Source organism: Rhamphochromis sp. 'chilingali', assembly GCF_963969265.1.
Source record: "Rhamphochromis sp. 'chilingali' genome assembly, chromosome: 8".
In the NCBI taxonomy this organism is placed as follows: domain Eukaryota; kingdom Metazoa; phylum Chordata; class Actinopteri; order Cichliformes; family Cichlidae; genus Rhamphochromis; species Rhamphochromis sp. 'chilingali'.
In genome coordinates this window covers 20,329,835-20,343,170 of record NC_137935.1, presented here as the reverse complement: position 1 = coordinate 20,343,170, position 13,336 = coordinate 20,329,835, and the positions used below count along the sequence as shown (strand labels likewise).

General features: G+C 39.8%; 2 protein-coding genes across 2 annotated transcripts; one reads left to right on the top strand and one right to left on the bottom strand.

Moving 5' to 3' along the window:
• Positions 1-3,038: 3,038 nt before the first annotated feature.
• cryba1a (crystallin, beta A1a) lies at positions 3,039-5,692 on the bottom strand. The gene is made up of 6 exons (XM_080888233.1): positions 5,521-5,692; positions 4,952-5,018; positions 4,674-4,792; positions 4,263-4,404; positions 3,793-3,935; positions 3,039-3,569 (listed from the first exon to the last, which is right to left on the bottom strand). The coding sequence occupies exons 2-6, from the start codon at positions 4,988-4,990 to the stop codon at positions 3,422-3,424; spliced, it is 591 nt and encodes a 196-aa protein (XP_080744359.1). The 5' UTR covers positions 4,991-5,018; positions 5,521-5,692; the 3' UTR covers positions 3,039-3,421.
• Positions 4,343-12,668, top strand: crybb1l3 (crystallin, beta B1, like 3). Its single transcript, XM_080888232.1, has 8 exons — positions 4,343-4,479; positions 4,628-4,742; positions 8,833-9,094; positions 10,048-10,121; positions 10,243-10,361; positions 10,451-10,583; positions 11,067-11,209; positions 11,778-12,668. Exons 4-8 carry the CDS (start codon positions 10,056-10,058, stop codon positions 11,944-11,946), a joined length of 630 nt encoding a protein of 209 aa, XP_080744358.1. The 5' UTR covers positions 4,343-4,479; positions 4,628-4,742; positions 8,833-9,094; positions 10,048-10,055; the 3' UTR covers positions 11,947-12,668.
• Positions 12,669-13,336: the final 668 nt, after the last annotated feature.

The following is a 13,336-nucleotide window of genomic DNA, read 5'->3' as shown; positions in this document are numbered from 1 at the left end:
ACTGAGGTGAAGCTGTATCATTGGGAAGTGATAAAAAGCCCACAATTACCCACGGCTATAACCAAAACAAAGGAGGAGAGGACTTTTTCTTTTTTTCAGTTTATATTAAAGGTCTACTGCTGAAAAAAAACAAACTTTTTTTGTCTTTTCTTGATGTAAATGTCTATGGGTCGAAATTGACCCGTAACACCATCGATGTCATTTTAGTTATTAATCTTAAAATGAAAAAAATCAATAAAACAGATTTATTTAAGAGATGTGTCCTATACCCCTCAGTAATACTCAGGTAACACAGAAACCTTTTATTTATTAATATGATTCTCTTGAGGTTAATTTTACAATTTTTTTTTAATTGAAATCGAGGGGTATAGTGACAAAAAAAGACCCAGAGGCCCACACCAAAAGTATTAAAACCAACATTTTCATGGATAAGGAAGCCTAACAAGGTAACCAAGAGATGAGAAACAAATTGGATGATAACTTATTGTTTTTAGTATATTTTATAGCTGATTTAATTCACGGGTCAAAACCGACCCGCTAACATAAGAGATGATAACAGAAAGCTAACACGAGAGGAAGGTTAAAGCCCGAAATAATTGCCAGAAAAATCTATTTGTTGAAAACGGTGTTTATTGAACCTGGCCATTAAAAAAAATATTGAATAACAATTTATATATATTAGCTTTAATTTGTATCGTACTTGGTACATCCGTCTTTTTTGGTCATTTATTAAAATAAAAATGCTAAAAATGTAGAAGAAAATTCTGTATAAGTCCCAAAAGCACTCAACAACTCATCAAATATACTACATTTGGCTTTAAAAGGGTTAATTTTACTGGAATGGGGGACTGATATAAAACAGAATACCGTCTATTTTGTACAGTTTTAAAGCATTTTAAATTCATATGGTATTTTGATCTCTTAAGTATATTATTTCATACATTGAATTGTCTTTTTTATTTTTATATTATTACATATGGTTTTTAATTTATTATGTGGCCATTATGGGCCTCGACTAGACAAGAAGGAACTGCTAAAAGAAAGGGAGGTCTGTTGTCCATATGAACACTTTATCTGCAATCTCTTCACAAAACCAATGTTTAGAGCATAGAAATCAACGCTTTAGTGTCTGGAGAACAAAATTATCCCAATTTGTCAGCTGTTAAGCATGGGGGGGGTAGGAATATCCTCCTGTGGGGTTGTATGACCACCACTAATGGGAAAGAATGGATGCTACCAATATTAGCAAATTCTGGAAAATTGCAATCCAAAGCATCTCTCAGAGCCTTCAGATTTCAAAAACACAAACTCTCCTCACATTTTCCAGGCTAGGATGTACATGCAGCCTGGAAATCTTTCAATACATGTATTTTTCACCTTTCAAAGGTTCTGAGGACACTTCAAAATGCTTTCAAAGTGCTTTGTTTTCCCTGAGCTGGTAGCAAGTTGTCAAAGTTTTTGAAACCCCCGAGGTGTTTAACTTCAGACAGCTCTGGCTAAACTATAACTGCAGAGGTTAAAGCTGCAGCGGCAAACTAAACTAGATCTAATAGGTTTAGCATAAGGGATCTAAGAATTTCAATGTGTGGTTTACTTATCTGTGCTGTTGCTTCCTGCTGTTAGTCATTATAAGGAAGTCCCAATGTGTCCTGATTTTAAAAGCTGAATTTATTTTTCTAAGTAATTAGTCTCATTTCCACATTAAAAGATTCAAGAAGATGCTCGTGCTTTCCAATAATTAACCAGCTTTAGTACTGGCTAATGACACTCCTTAGGCAAAATACTAAACCTTGAGTTGCCCCTGATCCGAGTGTGAGTGCATGTTCATTCATTCATTCATTCATTCATTTATTTGTTCATTTCAGGCACAACAAGAATACATATATTGAACATAAAGTGCACAAAACAAAAACAAAAATTACCTGAAAAGGAGTGGGACGAAGAAAACTTATTAAATCCCACCCCTATACTCACTCATCAACAAAAAACAATAAGCTTCCCGCAGCTACGCCCATCGTTGCAACCAAACAAACCATCAACAGCCCCGGGCACATGCAAGCATCTCAACGGCAGCTCGCAAACAACAAATAGAACCTTCATAACTGAATACAGAATATATATTAATTATAAATTGCGTTACCACAGGTAACAGGCAATAATAATTACATAGTGACAAACACACATACATATACATACATACATATATATCTACACACACATGTACATATATGTACAATCATACGCACACACTTTTTTTTTTTTTTAATCCATACCAGCAATGTTAAGAGAACAGACATTACAGAGCACAACAAAACCATCATTGAGTATACTGTGACCAGACCAACTGTTTGTAGAGGAATTTAAATCTATGAATATTTTTGCATTGTTTCAGTTGTAAACTCAGACTGTTCCAGATTTTCACACCACATACAGACACACAAAAACCTTTACAGGTTGTTCGAGTTCTGGGTAATTTGAATTCTCCGAAGCCTCTCACATTATAAACCCTTTCTCGAATTTCAAATATAATTTGTAAATTTGTAGGTAGAAGTTTATTAAAGGCTTTGTATAAGATTATAGATGTATTGTAATTAACCAGATCCTGGAATTTAAGTAACTTTGCCTGAAGGAAGAGTTTGTGAGTATGATCTAGATAACCAGCCTTGTGAATAATACGCAGTGCTCGTTTCTGTACTGTGACTAATGGATTAGTTGTATTTTTATATGTGTTTCCCCACACTTCCACACAATATGTAAAATATGGGAGAACCAGGGTACCAGGGTATGTGATTGGGTGACTTGTACTAGAAAGCACTTGTGAGTGCTCAAATGGAGTAGAAAGGTGTTATGTAAGTATAAGTCAATTTTGCTTCTATTAAGGCGTAAAACAAAACATGACTACCAATATACCTACTATCCCTCATGTGCTCCCAGCTTCTTTTCACTGCAAATAGTCACAGTTAAACAGAGAAGCCTAAAGCAAAGCTCGCTGTTTTAAAATAAATCACAACTGAGCACACCAGAGGTTAGCAGCAGACTCTTTATTTAAGTTGCCTTCTTCTGTCTTTATTGAACACTGGCAGCACCACAGTTATCCACAAATATGAGGAGCAATGACTCTGAGTGACATCACCACCCTGCTGCTGCCTTGAGGCCTGTTTTTAGCGTCCTCCTTTTCTTTCCTCAGCGGGGCATCAGTCAGGAGCTTCTCTACAGTGGCCTGTTTTTAACTTTCTTTTATTCTTCTCATGTTTTCTCTTTATTTTCATTTGGCAACAGACAAGAAAAGTGTCGTAAACATCTCGATGATAAAGCACCAGAAGGTGCTGGAATGATTGGGTTAAGGGTGGAAGAGGAGGAGCAGGAGGGAAGATCTGGAGGAGGTAAAGAGCGAGAGGCTGGGAGAGGAGGCCGCGGGGTCTCATTGCTGGATTCGACGCAGCGACTGCACCTGGAAGGACTGAGCGTGGGAGCCCCACTCTCTGTAATGTTTGTACTCGCCACCGTGATGGTCACACTCCATGATGTACTGGTAACCACGGTAACCTGGAAACTGGTAGCACACCCAGCTGGTGGTGGAGGAGGAGGAGAGGGGAATTTGTGGTTTAGACAGCAAGTGAAATGAAATGCATTTAGAAAAATATACGTGAAGCTACAGGAGGAAAAGACAACAGTTGTATGCCAGTGGATAAGCCTGGAAGCCACTATCAGCTACAGTTTTCTTCACTTGTTCCAATTTTAACATGTGTGAAGCCTGTAAAGAGTAATACGAGTTCCGATGTCGAGACTTACGCGCCACTCTGAACTTGCATAGATCCGATCTCGTTGTTGCCCCAGCCCATAGCCTGCAGGGAAGGATAGTCATCGTTTATCTCCCACTGGCGCCCCATGAAGTTCTCCTTCTCAAATAGCACCATCTTGGACTCCTTGTGATTCTGTGCGAGCATGAGTCAGCCAGAGAAAACAGGCAAAAGAACACATGATGTTGGTGATAGGTGTAGTAATGAGGTAGCAACCTTCCAGGCATAAAAGAGTTGCATAATAATCATTAAAATTGTGTGAATTGGGCCCAAAATCTAATAATTTACAAGTTGCAAGTGCACTCCATTCTATTTTAGGCTGCACTCAGCGCCTTTATTAGTCACTCTATTGAGCTTTACACACACATGAGACCATTTCATGAGATAAATACTTTTTTTTTTTTTTACATTTTGTATAGATGGAGAAAAAGCAGAAGCTGCTGATTTAGGACAGAAACTCACAGCAGAGCAGATGGGGCGGAAAGACATCATCCTCTCAATGTGGTAGGCGTTGCTGCCGCTCCATGACTCCCAGTAAGGGTACTCTCCCCTCTCCAAAACAAACTGCTGGCCACAGAAGCTGGAGTGCTCATATCCTGCCCAGCTGCCACGAACAAACAGAGAGACACATGAATGCATCGCTGGATCACAGGAACACAGACCAATTAGAAGACATCAGGCAAATGTTTTGTATATTTTAAAAAAGCTTATAGTGAACTTTAAATAGTTATAAGTGAGGGCTATAAGTAATTTCAGATGTTATGTTTTGAGTTTAAATACTAACAGATCTTTCAGTATCTTTCTAATAAATGATAAATGTGTTTTAGGTCACACTCTGGTTTCGAGATTTTCTTTTCTCTGTGGGTGACTTACGCGCCACACTCCACCTTCAAGGATCGAATGTTGTCAACGCCACACTCCATGATGTTCTGGCAGGCTGAGGTAAACTCCAGACGCTTCCCCTGGAAGTTCTCCTGGTCATAAACTGTGATCTGGAGCGGACACAAATGCATACATGTAGCATGCACATGTTGCACGCACACACTGATGTGTGCACAGATGCACACGTCACACATTTATCAGGCCAGGCTTGATATTTAAAAGCATTATCTGCTTTTGTTGTTGATCCATGACAAGGGCGTCAGACTCACTTTCCATGGTCCCAGTGGGTTAGGGTTGTTTAGAGCCATGCTACTTTGTGTTTCCGACTTGATATACCTTCAGAATGAAGAGCAGGGAGTGTTGCATTTATTAAACATACAGCTTATCATTCACACCACTTAAAACAATAACGAGCGTTTCTGCAGTTTTTATGCAAAATATAAGAGGATCTTACAGACTGTCATCATTTTATGTGTCATGTTGGTGTGTCTTTTTTTGAATTTGACCAAATTTTATAACAAAATTTACAAAGTTCATTAATTAGAATGTTTTTGACATATATAACAATACTGCCTTTGTCATACATGTTTGGGCTTGAAACAGCTAACTATGGGAAATTCTCCACACTTGATGAAACCACGTTCAGATGTAGACACAGTGCATACATGTCCTCCCTGTGTGTCGTCAGTACACCTTTGCATATGCATGTCTGCTCTCTGTCTTTACATTCATGTGACTCAGCGAAATCCACAAAGAGGAAAAAAAAAATGCAAAAATGTAAGTGACAATAGTCTGCACAAGGTTGTATAGGCTGAATGGACTGAGATAGAGGGCTTACCTGACCGGCCCCAAAGAATAGCTGTTCAGTGCTCACAGGGGGCTCCACAAAAACGATGTCCTGACCTCAGAGTAAACGGACCTATTTATACATGTTGGTGCTGAAAAGCAGCTGGGCCTGTGGGTCGGGGCAGGAGTCAGCACATTGCTGCTCCGTGCATTGTTCGGCGCTGAGCTGCTGGGCTTTAGCTGCAGTAGGACTGGATGGAGGGCACGGTGCCCAGTGCAGATAAGCACAAGTTCCAAATGGTCCATGACCGGTGGGCCGGACCAAGTCCTGGCACGGCCTAGTCTGATAACAGATAACAGATGTTCACAGTCCTGGCAGAGACTGCCCTGCAAATAGGAAAAGCACCACAAGTAGAATTAAGTTAGAAAGCAAAAAAATTGAAAAAAGATAGGCAAGCTTAGACTTTTCATCATTAAAGGTTTTTCAAAATCTAGGGGGACATAAAAATTTGTCTAATACAAAAGATAACTTGTCTCTTGTTTACTCACAAGGGCTTTCCAGAATGCGGTGTGCTCTGTCTCAGATTTGTACATCATGTCCGCTTCTACTGACCCCACGTCTCCGATCCTTTCACCTCTCCCCTCTCAAATCAATGTGCACGCATGCTCAGTCATGCAGGCAGACTGTCATGGACAGAGACAGACATGCAATGGCTTCATTCATGCACTCACACATGCATGCAGAGCTTACAAAGGACACACAGAGAGAAAACCATTTACACGGGAACAGCTGACCTTCCAGTGTACACTCATCTTCTCCTTGCATATTGCTATTACTACTGTTAATAATAATAATAATAATAATAATAATAATAATAATAATAATAATAATAATAATAATAATAATAATAATAATAATAATGAAAAGGAGCCAAAAATTGCTTTGCACTAAAAAGTCAAAGGCTGTCTGTGAATAGGTGGCATTTCACATGTTATTATTATGCACCCTAATATAATTTTGTCTTTAAGGCAGAAAAAATAAATAATAATTTCTGACTTAATTTCCTGCAAAGATATTCATACAGGCGGCATCAATTACACTCTTTTTGTGAAGATTAAAGCTTCACATCCTGCATATTGTGGGTCAGTGAGGAAAAACTAATGCTTTGAAGCAGAAAACCTGTTGGAGTTTTATCTAAGAAACTTTTGGTTTAGCATTTGAATAATTAACCACTTGATTAAACATGGACACTGTGAATTCTTTTTATTTTAAGTGAAGCTGTTGTGCTGATCTAACATTCAAGGCTGAAGAGGTAAACCATTGTGAAATTACTTTCTCAAATGTCAAAAAGATACAAGTACAGTGTTGAAATCAGTGTAACCCAAACTAAATGGAAAGAAATATGTCACCAATACAGAAAAGGCTTGGGATCACTGTCCTGTTGAATGACCAAGCTTCAGAGAAGTTTTATCTGTCTCACATTTGACTCTAGATCACTTTGATATACAGATGAGTTCATGGTTGACTCAGTGACTGCAAGATGCTCAGGTCCTGTGAGGGCAAAACAACCCCAAATCATCGCTCATCCACCACAGTGCTGGACAGTTGGTATGAAGTGTTTGTGCTGATAAGGTGTGGGGGATTGTCTCCAAACATGGTGCTGAGCATTACGGCCAAACTTCTTCATTTTGGTCTCTGTTGAAAGGAAATTGATCCAGAGGTTTTGTGGTTTGTTTTCTCCTGGTAGCCATACTGGTTCAGTCCTTTTCTGATAGTACTGTCATGAACTTTTAACATTTAACATGCTAACTGAGGCCTTTAGTGTCTGAGATTTAACTCGTGGATTTTTCACAGTTACTCTGAGCATTGCACAGTCTAGTGCAAATTTGGCAGGACGTCTATTTCTTGGGAGATTTGCAACAATCTTGAATGTTTTCTTCATTTGAGTCGTTTTTCTTTCCTTCTTTTTTTCCTTACTGCAGAATGACTCATTTCTAATTCTTTGAAAATAGCCTTAATTTCACATTTATGGGCAGCAACAATTGCTTTAAGATCATTGTTGATGTATTTCCTCCTTGGCATTGTGTTAGCACACACCTGAATACTACAGACCACCAAACTGCTAAAAGTCCCACTTTTATAGAGTTGCTCACACTTGCTGTAGTTGTTCACTACAGCGAAATTGATTTGCAGTATGTCCATACAAACAAACAGACAACCAACACATCACATACACACACAAAAATAATATAATATAATATAAGCCTGAGAAAACAGCCAGTATCAGGTCTGAGTTTTGTCAGTGTATGTTTCCATGTTCCACTTTGAAGGTTCATGTCTGATGTCAGTGTATTCAGTTTTGCTTCCCCTGTCTCGTCTTGTCAATTACTCCCAGCTGTGTTCCCCACCTGTTTGTAATCTCCCTGTGTTCTTCTGCGTGTATTTAAGTTGTGTCTACTCGTGTACCAGTTGCTGGTCTGTCTGTGTATCCACCGTGTGTTCACCCTGCTGTCCACCTTGATATGCCTCTGCTCACCCTTTGTCATGTTTGTGTTCATGTTTGATACTTTAGTTTCTTACACTTTAGGCTATCTTTAGTTCCGTTCTGCCATTTTTCACCTTGTGTTTTATTTTTACAACAAACCTCCTTCGCACCTCCACAAGTGCCTGTGCTTGGATCCTCCTTTATTTTCTCCACACGGCTCATCCCATTCGCCGTGACACTGCTAAGGACTAGAATTATGTTTTCATTGTGTCCAGATACATAAAACCTTAAAATTGAAAGAGAGAGTGCACTTGCTTTTACCATGACTGTAAAAGAAAATGACACCGTGTTTTTATTTTAATATAGCAAACAAAAATACATTTAATGTTTCTGGTCTTTTGGTCATTTCACAAGTCATGTCAAGAAGCTGCCACTCTGCAAGTCTGCTGCTGTGCATGTAGAAAATAAAGCGTCTGTATGATACAATCATGGATGCATGTCTATCTGCATGACTATAGCCTGTCGACCACCCAAATGTTCCAAAGAGTGTCCGTTTGCCTGCCTATACAAAAGCTACTGCAGTCAGCATATTAGAGACGTGAGGCTCAAAAGCTTAGACTGCATGCACGAAGCATCAAAAAAAAGAGAAAAAATGAAAGTGAAAGCCAAAAAAATATATATCACAGAGCAAGAAGTGAAAATGAAATGAAAGACAGAAAAGAAAAAACATGAGGAAAAGAAAAAGCTTTTTAAAAGAAAGTCATGAAGAGAAGTGACAGCTTCACACACACAGGACAAACACCTAAGTGTGTGTGTGTGTGTGTGTGTGTGTGTGTGTGTGTGTGTGTGTGTGTGTGTGTGTGTGTGTGTGTGTGCAGACTTTCTGCTGATGGCAGTGACTGTCCCTGGTCCCCCACAATGGTCCAGGACAACAAAAGGAGCAGCTGAGTCATCATGACTTGTCCACGGATTAGCAGCGTGCCCTTTGACCCCACATTGTGAGCCAGCTCACAGCCAATGAGAAGCCGGAATCCTGCCTCTGTAGACTTGGTTTGGATGTGAATGTATATATATATCCCCTCTCATAAGGTCGGCGTCCATCACTTTCTCTAAAGGTCGGCCATTCCTTCAATTGTAACTGTAAGTTTTTCCTCTTTCTAACTTTTAAAGAACTGCTAGACTCGTTATTTGGAAATGTTGTGTTTGTTTTCCTGTCTACTGACACCTTGGACTCAAAGAACCAACTAGGGACTGCCTCTTCTCTTAAACCTTAACTCTGGCCTGAACAGGAGGAATATTGACACAGAATGCAGTTTACGTGTTCATTTGTCACCCTGAAGTTAACATGAATGAGAAAGATAAGAGACTGCGCCCAGTGCTTTTGTCCTTAAAAAGCCGCTCAGGCCACTATTGACAGATTTATGGATGATCATTGAATGTTCTTGCAGTCCTGGAATATTTACACAGTAAATACAACTTTAAGGTCAAAATCTGATAAAGTGAGTTATTATAACTAAGTTAAGCATTAAAAACTGATCAGCCTTAGATTTATGTTCACATAATAACGATGTGTCCAAAATGCTTGAATATAAAGACACCCATAGTTTATTTTTTTATTTTATAATGAGCTCAATCATTTTCAGAACGGATTTTTTTTTTATCCTTAATGAGCAGCTTGACTCTACTTAAACCCTGTTTTTGTTGTTGAACTGGTGTGGCTGAAGTTCTCACCTTGATCCCAACTGTGATGTCACTGCTGGATGTGCCAGAAGAAAAACTGACTTCAAATTATGTGTTTCAGTTTGCTTTGTGTTGACTCGTTTTATAGACTGCAAAAGTAAAACAAGCTATATCTGAAAACAGCCATTGGATAACTCTGAGAAAAACCTACTTTTAAATGAATAAGCATCAAGGATCTATCCAGCGAATCTTTAGAAAAAGAAAAGAATAGTAATCTTTGATTTTAAATGACCACTATTTTAATTTAATTGCCGTGCTGGAGTTTATGCCATGTTCCAGCAGTCGAGTGGAAGTAATTATCCTCTTCAGGATCTCTAAAAACAGCTGACTGACTTCATGCTTCTTCCCTCTAGAGCTGATCATGTCTCACTCAGGTGCTCAAGGCAGCATAGGCAGCCACTCTGCCATTGGGCTGCGCAATCACAAGGTACTACTACGGTTTTCTTTTTAACACCAAGAGCCCTAAAAAAAACATGAAAACAAGTAATTATGTATCTAAAGTACTGTACTTGAGAAACTAATGCTTTCAGTGTGTTTTTGCTTTCCAGATATACCTCTATGAATACGAGAACTTCCAGGGACGTAGAATGGACCTGTTTGGAGAGTCCCGTAACCTGTGCGAGAAGGGCATGGAGAGAATCGGCTCCATCCGGGTAGAGATCGGACCGTAAGTCACTGACCCCGTGTTAGACACACTGTGAGTGACAGCACACTTTAGGTTGCCCCTTTTCCTTATCTGTTTGTCCGCCTCTCCAGCTGGGTCGGGTATGAGCAGCAGAACATGACCGGTGAGATGTTCATACTGGAGAAAGGAGAGTACCCCCGCTGGGACACCTGGTCCAACAGCTACAGGTGCGACCGCATCATGTCAATCAGACCTCTCCGGATGGTAAGTTGTGGTGGACATTTTTCAGCCTGTCAATTTTTGGTTTAGTCTCTGGTGTCCGCCTCACGTTGCAGCTCGTGTCCATCTATTCTTTCTTTTGTCTTTTGCTGGCTCAAAGGAATTTATTTTTTTTTGTGTGAGGGGAGGGGTTCACACGTGTATTTATAGTCTTCTTCCATTTTTGGATGAAAGGATTCATTAGATGTCTTTTTTTTGCAGCTGTTTCATTTTCAACTATAAAAAACCCCCAAACAACAAAAAGTATTCACTGTTGTTTTTCAAGGATTTGATTTTATCTTCTAAAACATTTATATTACACAACCATTGTGTATTTATGCATACATCATTTATCCTCAGTAATCATAATAATGCTTTGGTTATGTTTTTTTTTTTTTTGTTTTTGTTTTGTTTTGTTTTGTTTGTTAATCTAGAATAGAAATATGAACATTTACACAATCTGCGACAAACAATGTATTTCTCCAACAGGACCCGCAGGACCACAAGATCTGCCTGTATGAATGTGCAAATTTTGAGGGTCGTAAGATGGAAGTGTGCGACGAGGATATTCCAAGTTTGTGGTCTTACGGCTTGCAGGATCGTGTTGCCAGCATTCAGGTCACCGGTGGAACGTAAGCCATTTCTAGTTATCTTTTTTGGCTAATTCGACTCAGGCTCAGTGGCAACTCCCCACTTGGTTTGAGCTCTCTGTTTAGGGCATGTTTTTTGGGGTGATCGAGGGGTACTGTTCACCCTGACTGGAGGGGGATTGGGCCATAACTGGTAGACTTGATGACCTCACTGAAGGCCGGAATCCAAAATGCCTCTGTCAGATAATATGGATGATTTATAGCTTTAGTGTATTTGGGCTCTTCAGATTCAAAGATTCCAGAATTAGTCAAAAGGCTCCTTTTCATCTGTAGTCTCACAGATCGGACAAAAATAATAACCAAGAAATATAACACACCATCAGACAGTGTACACCTGTATAGCCCATCAAATACTTAAAATTACAACATGGAAATCCACAGTGCAATAAGAAAAGACAGAACAAATAAATATGAAAACAGATGTAAAATACGAAGCACTGGGAGGTGTTGTCTTATACAGAAAATACCTTTGTCATTTGTATAGCAACGTAGCTGAAAACTGAAAGCTAAAGCATTGTAGTTAACCTCTGTTTCTGTCTTCTTCACATAGCTGGGTGGGTTACCAGTACCCTGGCTACCGTGGCTACCAATATATGCTTGAAATGGGTCCTTTCAAGCACTGGAATGAGTGGGGAGCCCACCACCCCCAGATCCAGTCCATCCGCCGCGTGAGAGACATGCAGACGCACCGCAGGGGCTGCTTCGAAATGACCGCATAGAGGAGTCCAGTTGACTAAAAAGGAGGGAATAGCAAGGGTGAAGTCATGCTGCTAAAAACATCCCCTGGAGATCCTTCAGCAGCCACATGGCCACACCAGCTAACAGCATTTTAATATTGTTTCCTGGTAGGATTTGGAAGTATGTGGCGGGGTGAACGATTCTGAATGGGATGAAAATTTCTTATTGTCACAGACTCTCAGAGTAACTGTAACACAGGTTTAAAAAAACAAAAACGTAGCAAAGCTCTCTGTCTACAGACCTCATGGAAAGATTATATGATTTATCTGAACAGGGGATTAAAGGGGATTAGTGGATTTAATGGTTTGTGTTTATTAGTTTGTTTCAATGCTATTTTTCCAATCATACCTGCAACTCTTTGATTTTATTTTTATTTACTCAATGATGTATTTCAAGCTGAAATGATGTCACTAAGCCTGTTCATCACGGAGCTCTCCTTCTCCTGGGATCCATAGTCTAGTCTAGAATAAAGGTACACATATCATATCTGCTTACAAAGTACTACCATGGACAGCTCTCAACCCAACACATGGCCTGCAGTTATTTCTCCAGGCAGAGGGAGGCACCATATCCTCATCGCAAAGCAACAGACTCAGAGCCTGGACGGCAATGCTGGTTAATCATTAAAATAGACTTAAAAGGAAGAAGAAGAAAAAAGAGCAGTGCAGAGCTGTGGGTTTGCTGATGTGAATATCTTTTGGCTGGCCTGATGGGGCTGTCCAGAAGGTTTGCATTTTAAATGTTCTCAGGGATGCTGGCATCTGGAAAGCAACTTTCCAATGGAAAAATAAAAGAACTGTACCTGAAAGCAAGTCTCACTGGGCCTACTTTCTTTTCCCTCTTGTTGTTTTTTTTTTTCTTCAGATGTTGCTGATGTTCGATGCTGCTCAGACTGGCTATGAAACAGCAGTCTGAAGTGCCTTGCTTTGTCATTCAGCTCGCTCTTTTGATTTTCCAGCCTGGAACTCAAGTTTTTTGTTTCTGGTTCACTCTCAACACATTCACTGGACCCTACCTGCTGACACACAAGCTTCAGACAGATGTGAACACGTGGATCTTCAAAGCAGACAGTGTCAAAGCACAATCTAGACCATATGGTCTAAATAGTTCTGTGACTATACCGTGACATTGTTTGGTTTGCCGGTCGCTCTGCATTTCTATCTTGATGACTCTCTTCAGCTGTGCAGTTCCAAGCCTCAGCACCGATTATATTTCGGAGGCTAAATAACTGCCCTAAAAAACAAAACAAAAACAGACAGCCTTGCGTTGTGTAGCTTGCACATTCGAGCTCCGCCGTGCACTTTAGCACCTCTGTCTCTTTCCACACAGCAGTGCAGTGAACGCACCATCCACAATACGATTTCCAGCGGT

Coding starts and splice junctions, on each gene's coding strand:
- cryba1a (XM_080888233.1), bottom strand. CDS start 4,990: ATGGCTCTAAACAACCCTAACCCACTGGGACCATGGAAA. Junction 4,793..4,951: donor ACCCACTGGGACCATGGAAA/GTGAGTCTGACG, acceptor TGTCCGCTCCAG/ATCACAGTTTATGACCAGGA. Junction 3,936..4,262: donor TCCGCCCCATCTGCTCTGCT/GTGAGTTTCTGT, acceptor ATGCTCGCACAG/AATCACAAGGAGTCCAAGAT.
- crybb1l3 (XM_080888232.1), top strand. CDS start 10,056: ATGTCTCACTCAGGTGCTCAAGGCAGCATAGGCAGCCACTCTGCCATT. Junction 10,362..10,450: donor ATCCGGGTAGAGATCGGACC/GTAAGTCACTGA, acceptor CCGCCTCTCCAG/CTGGGTCGGGTATGAGCAGC. Junction 10,584..11,066: donor CAATCAGACCTCTCCGGATG/GTAAGTTGTGGT, acceptor TTTCTCCAACAG/GACCCGCAGGACCACAAGAT.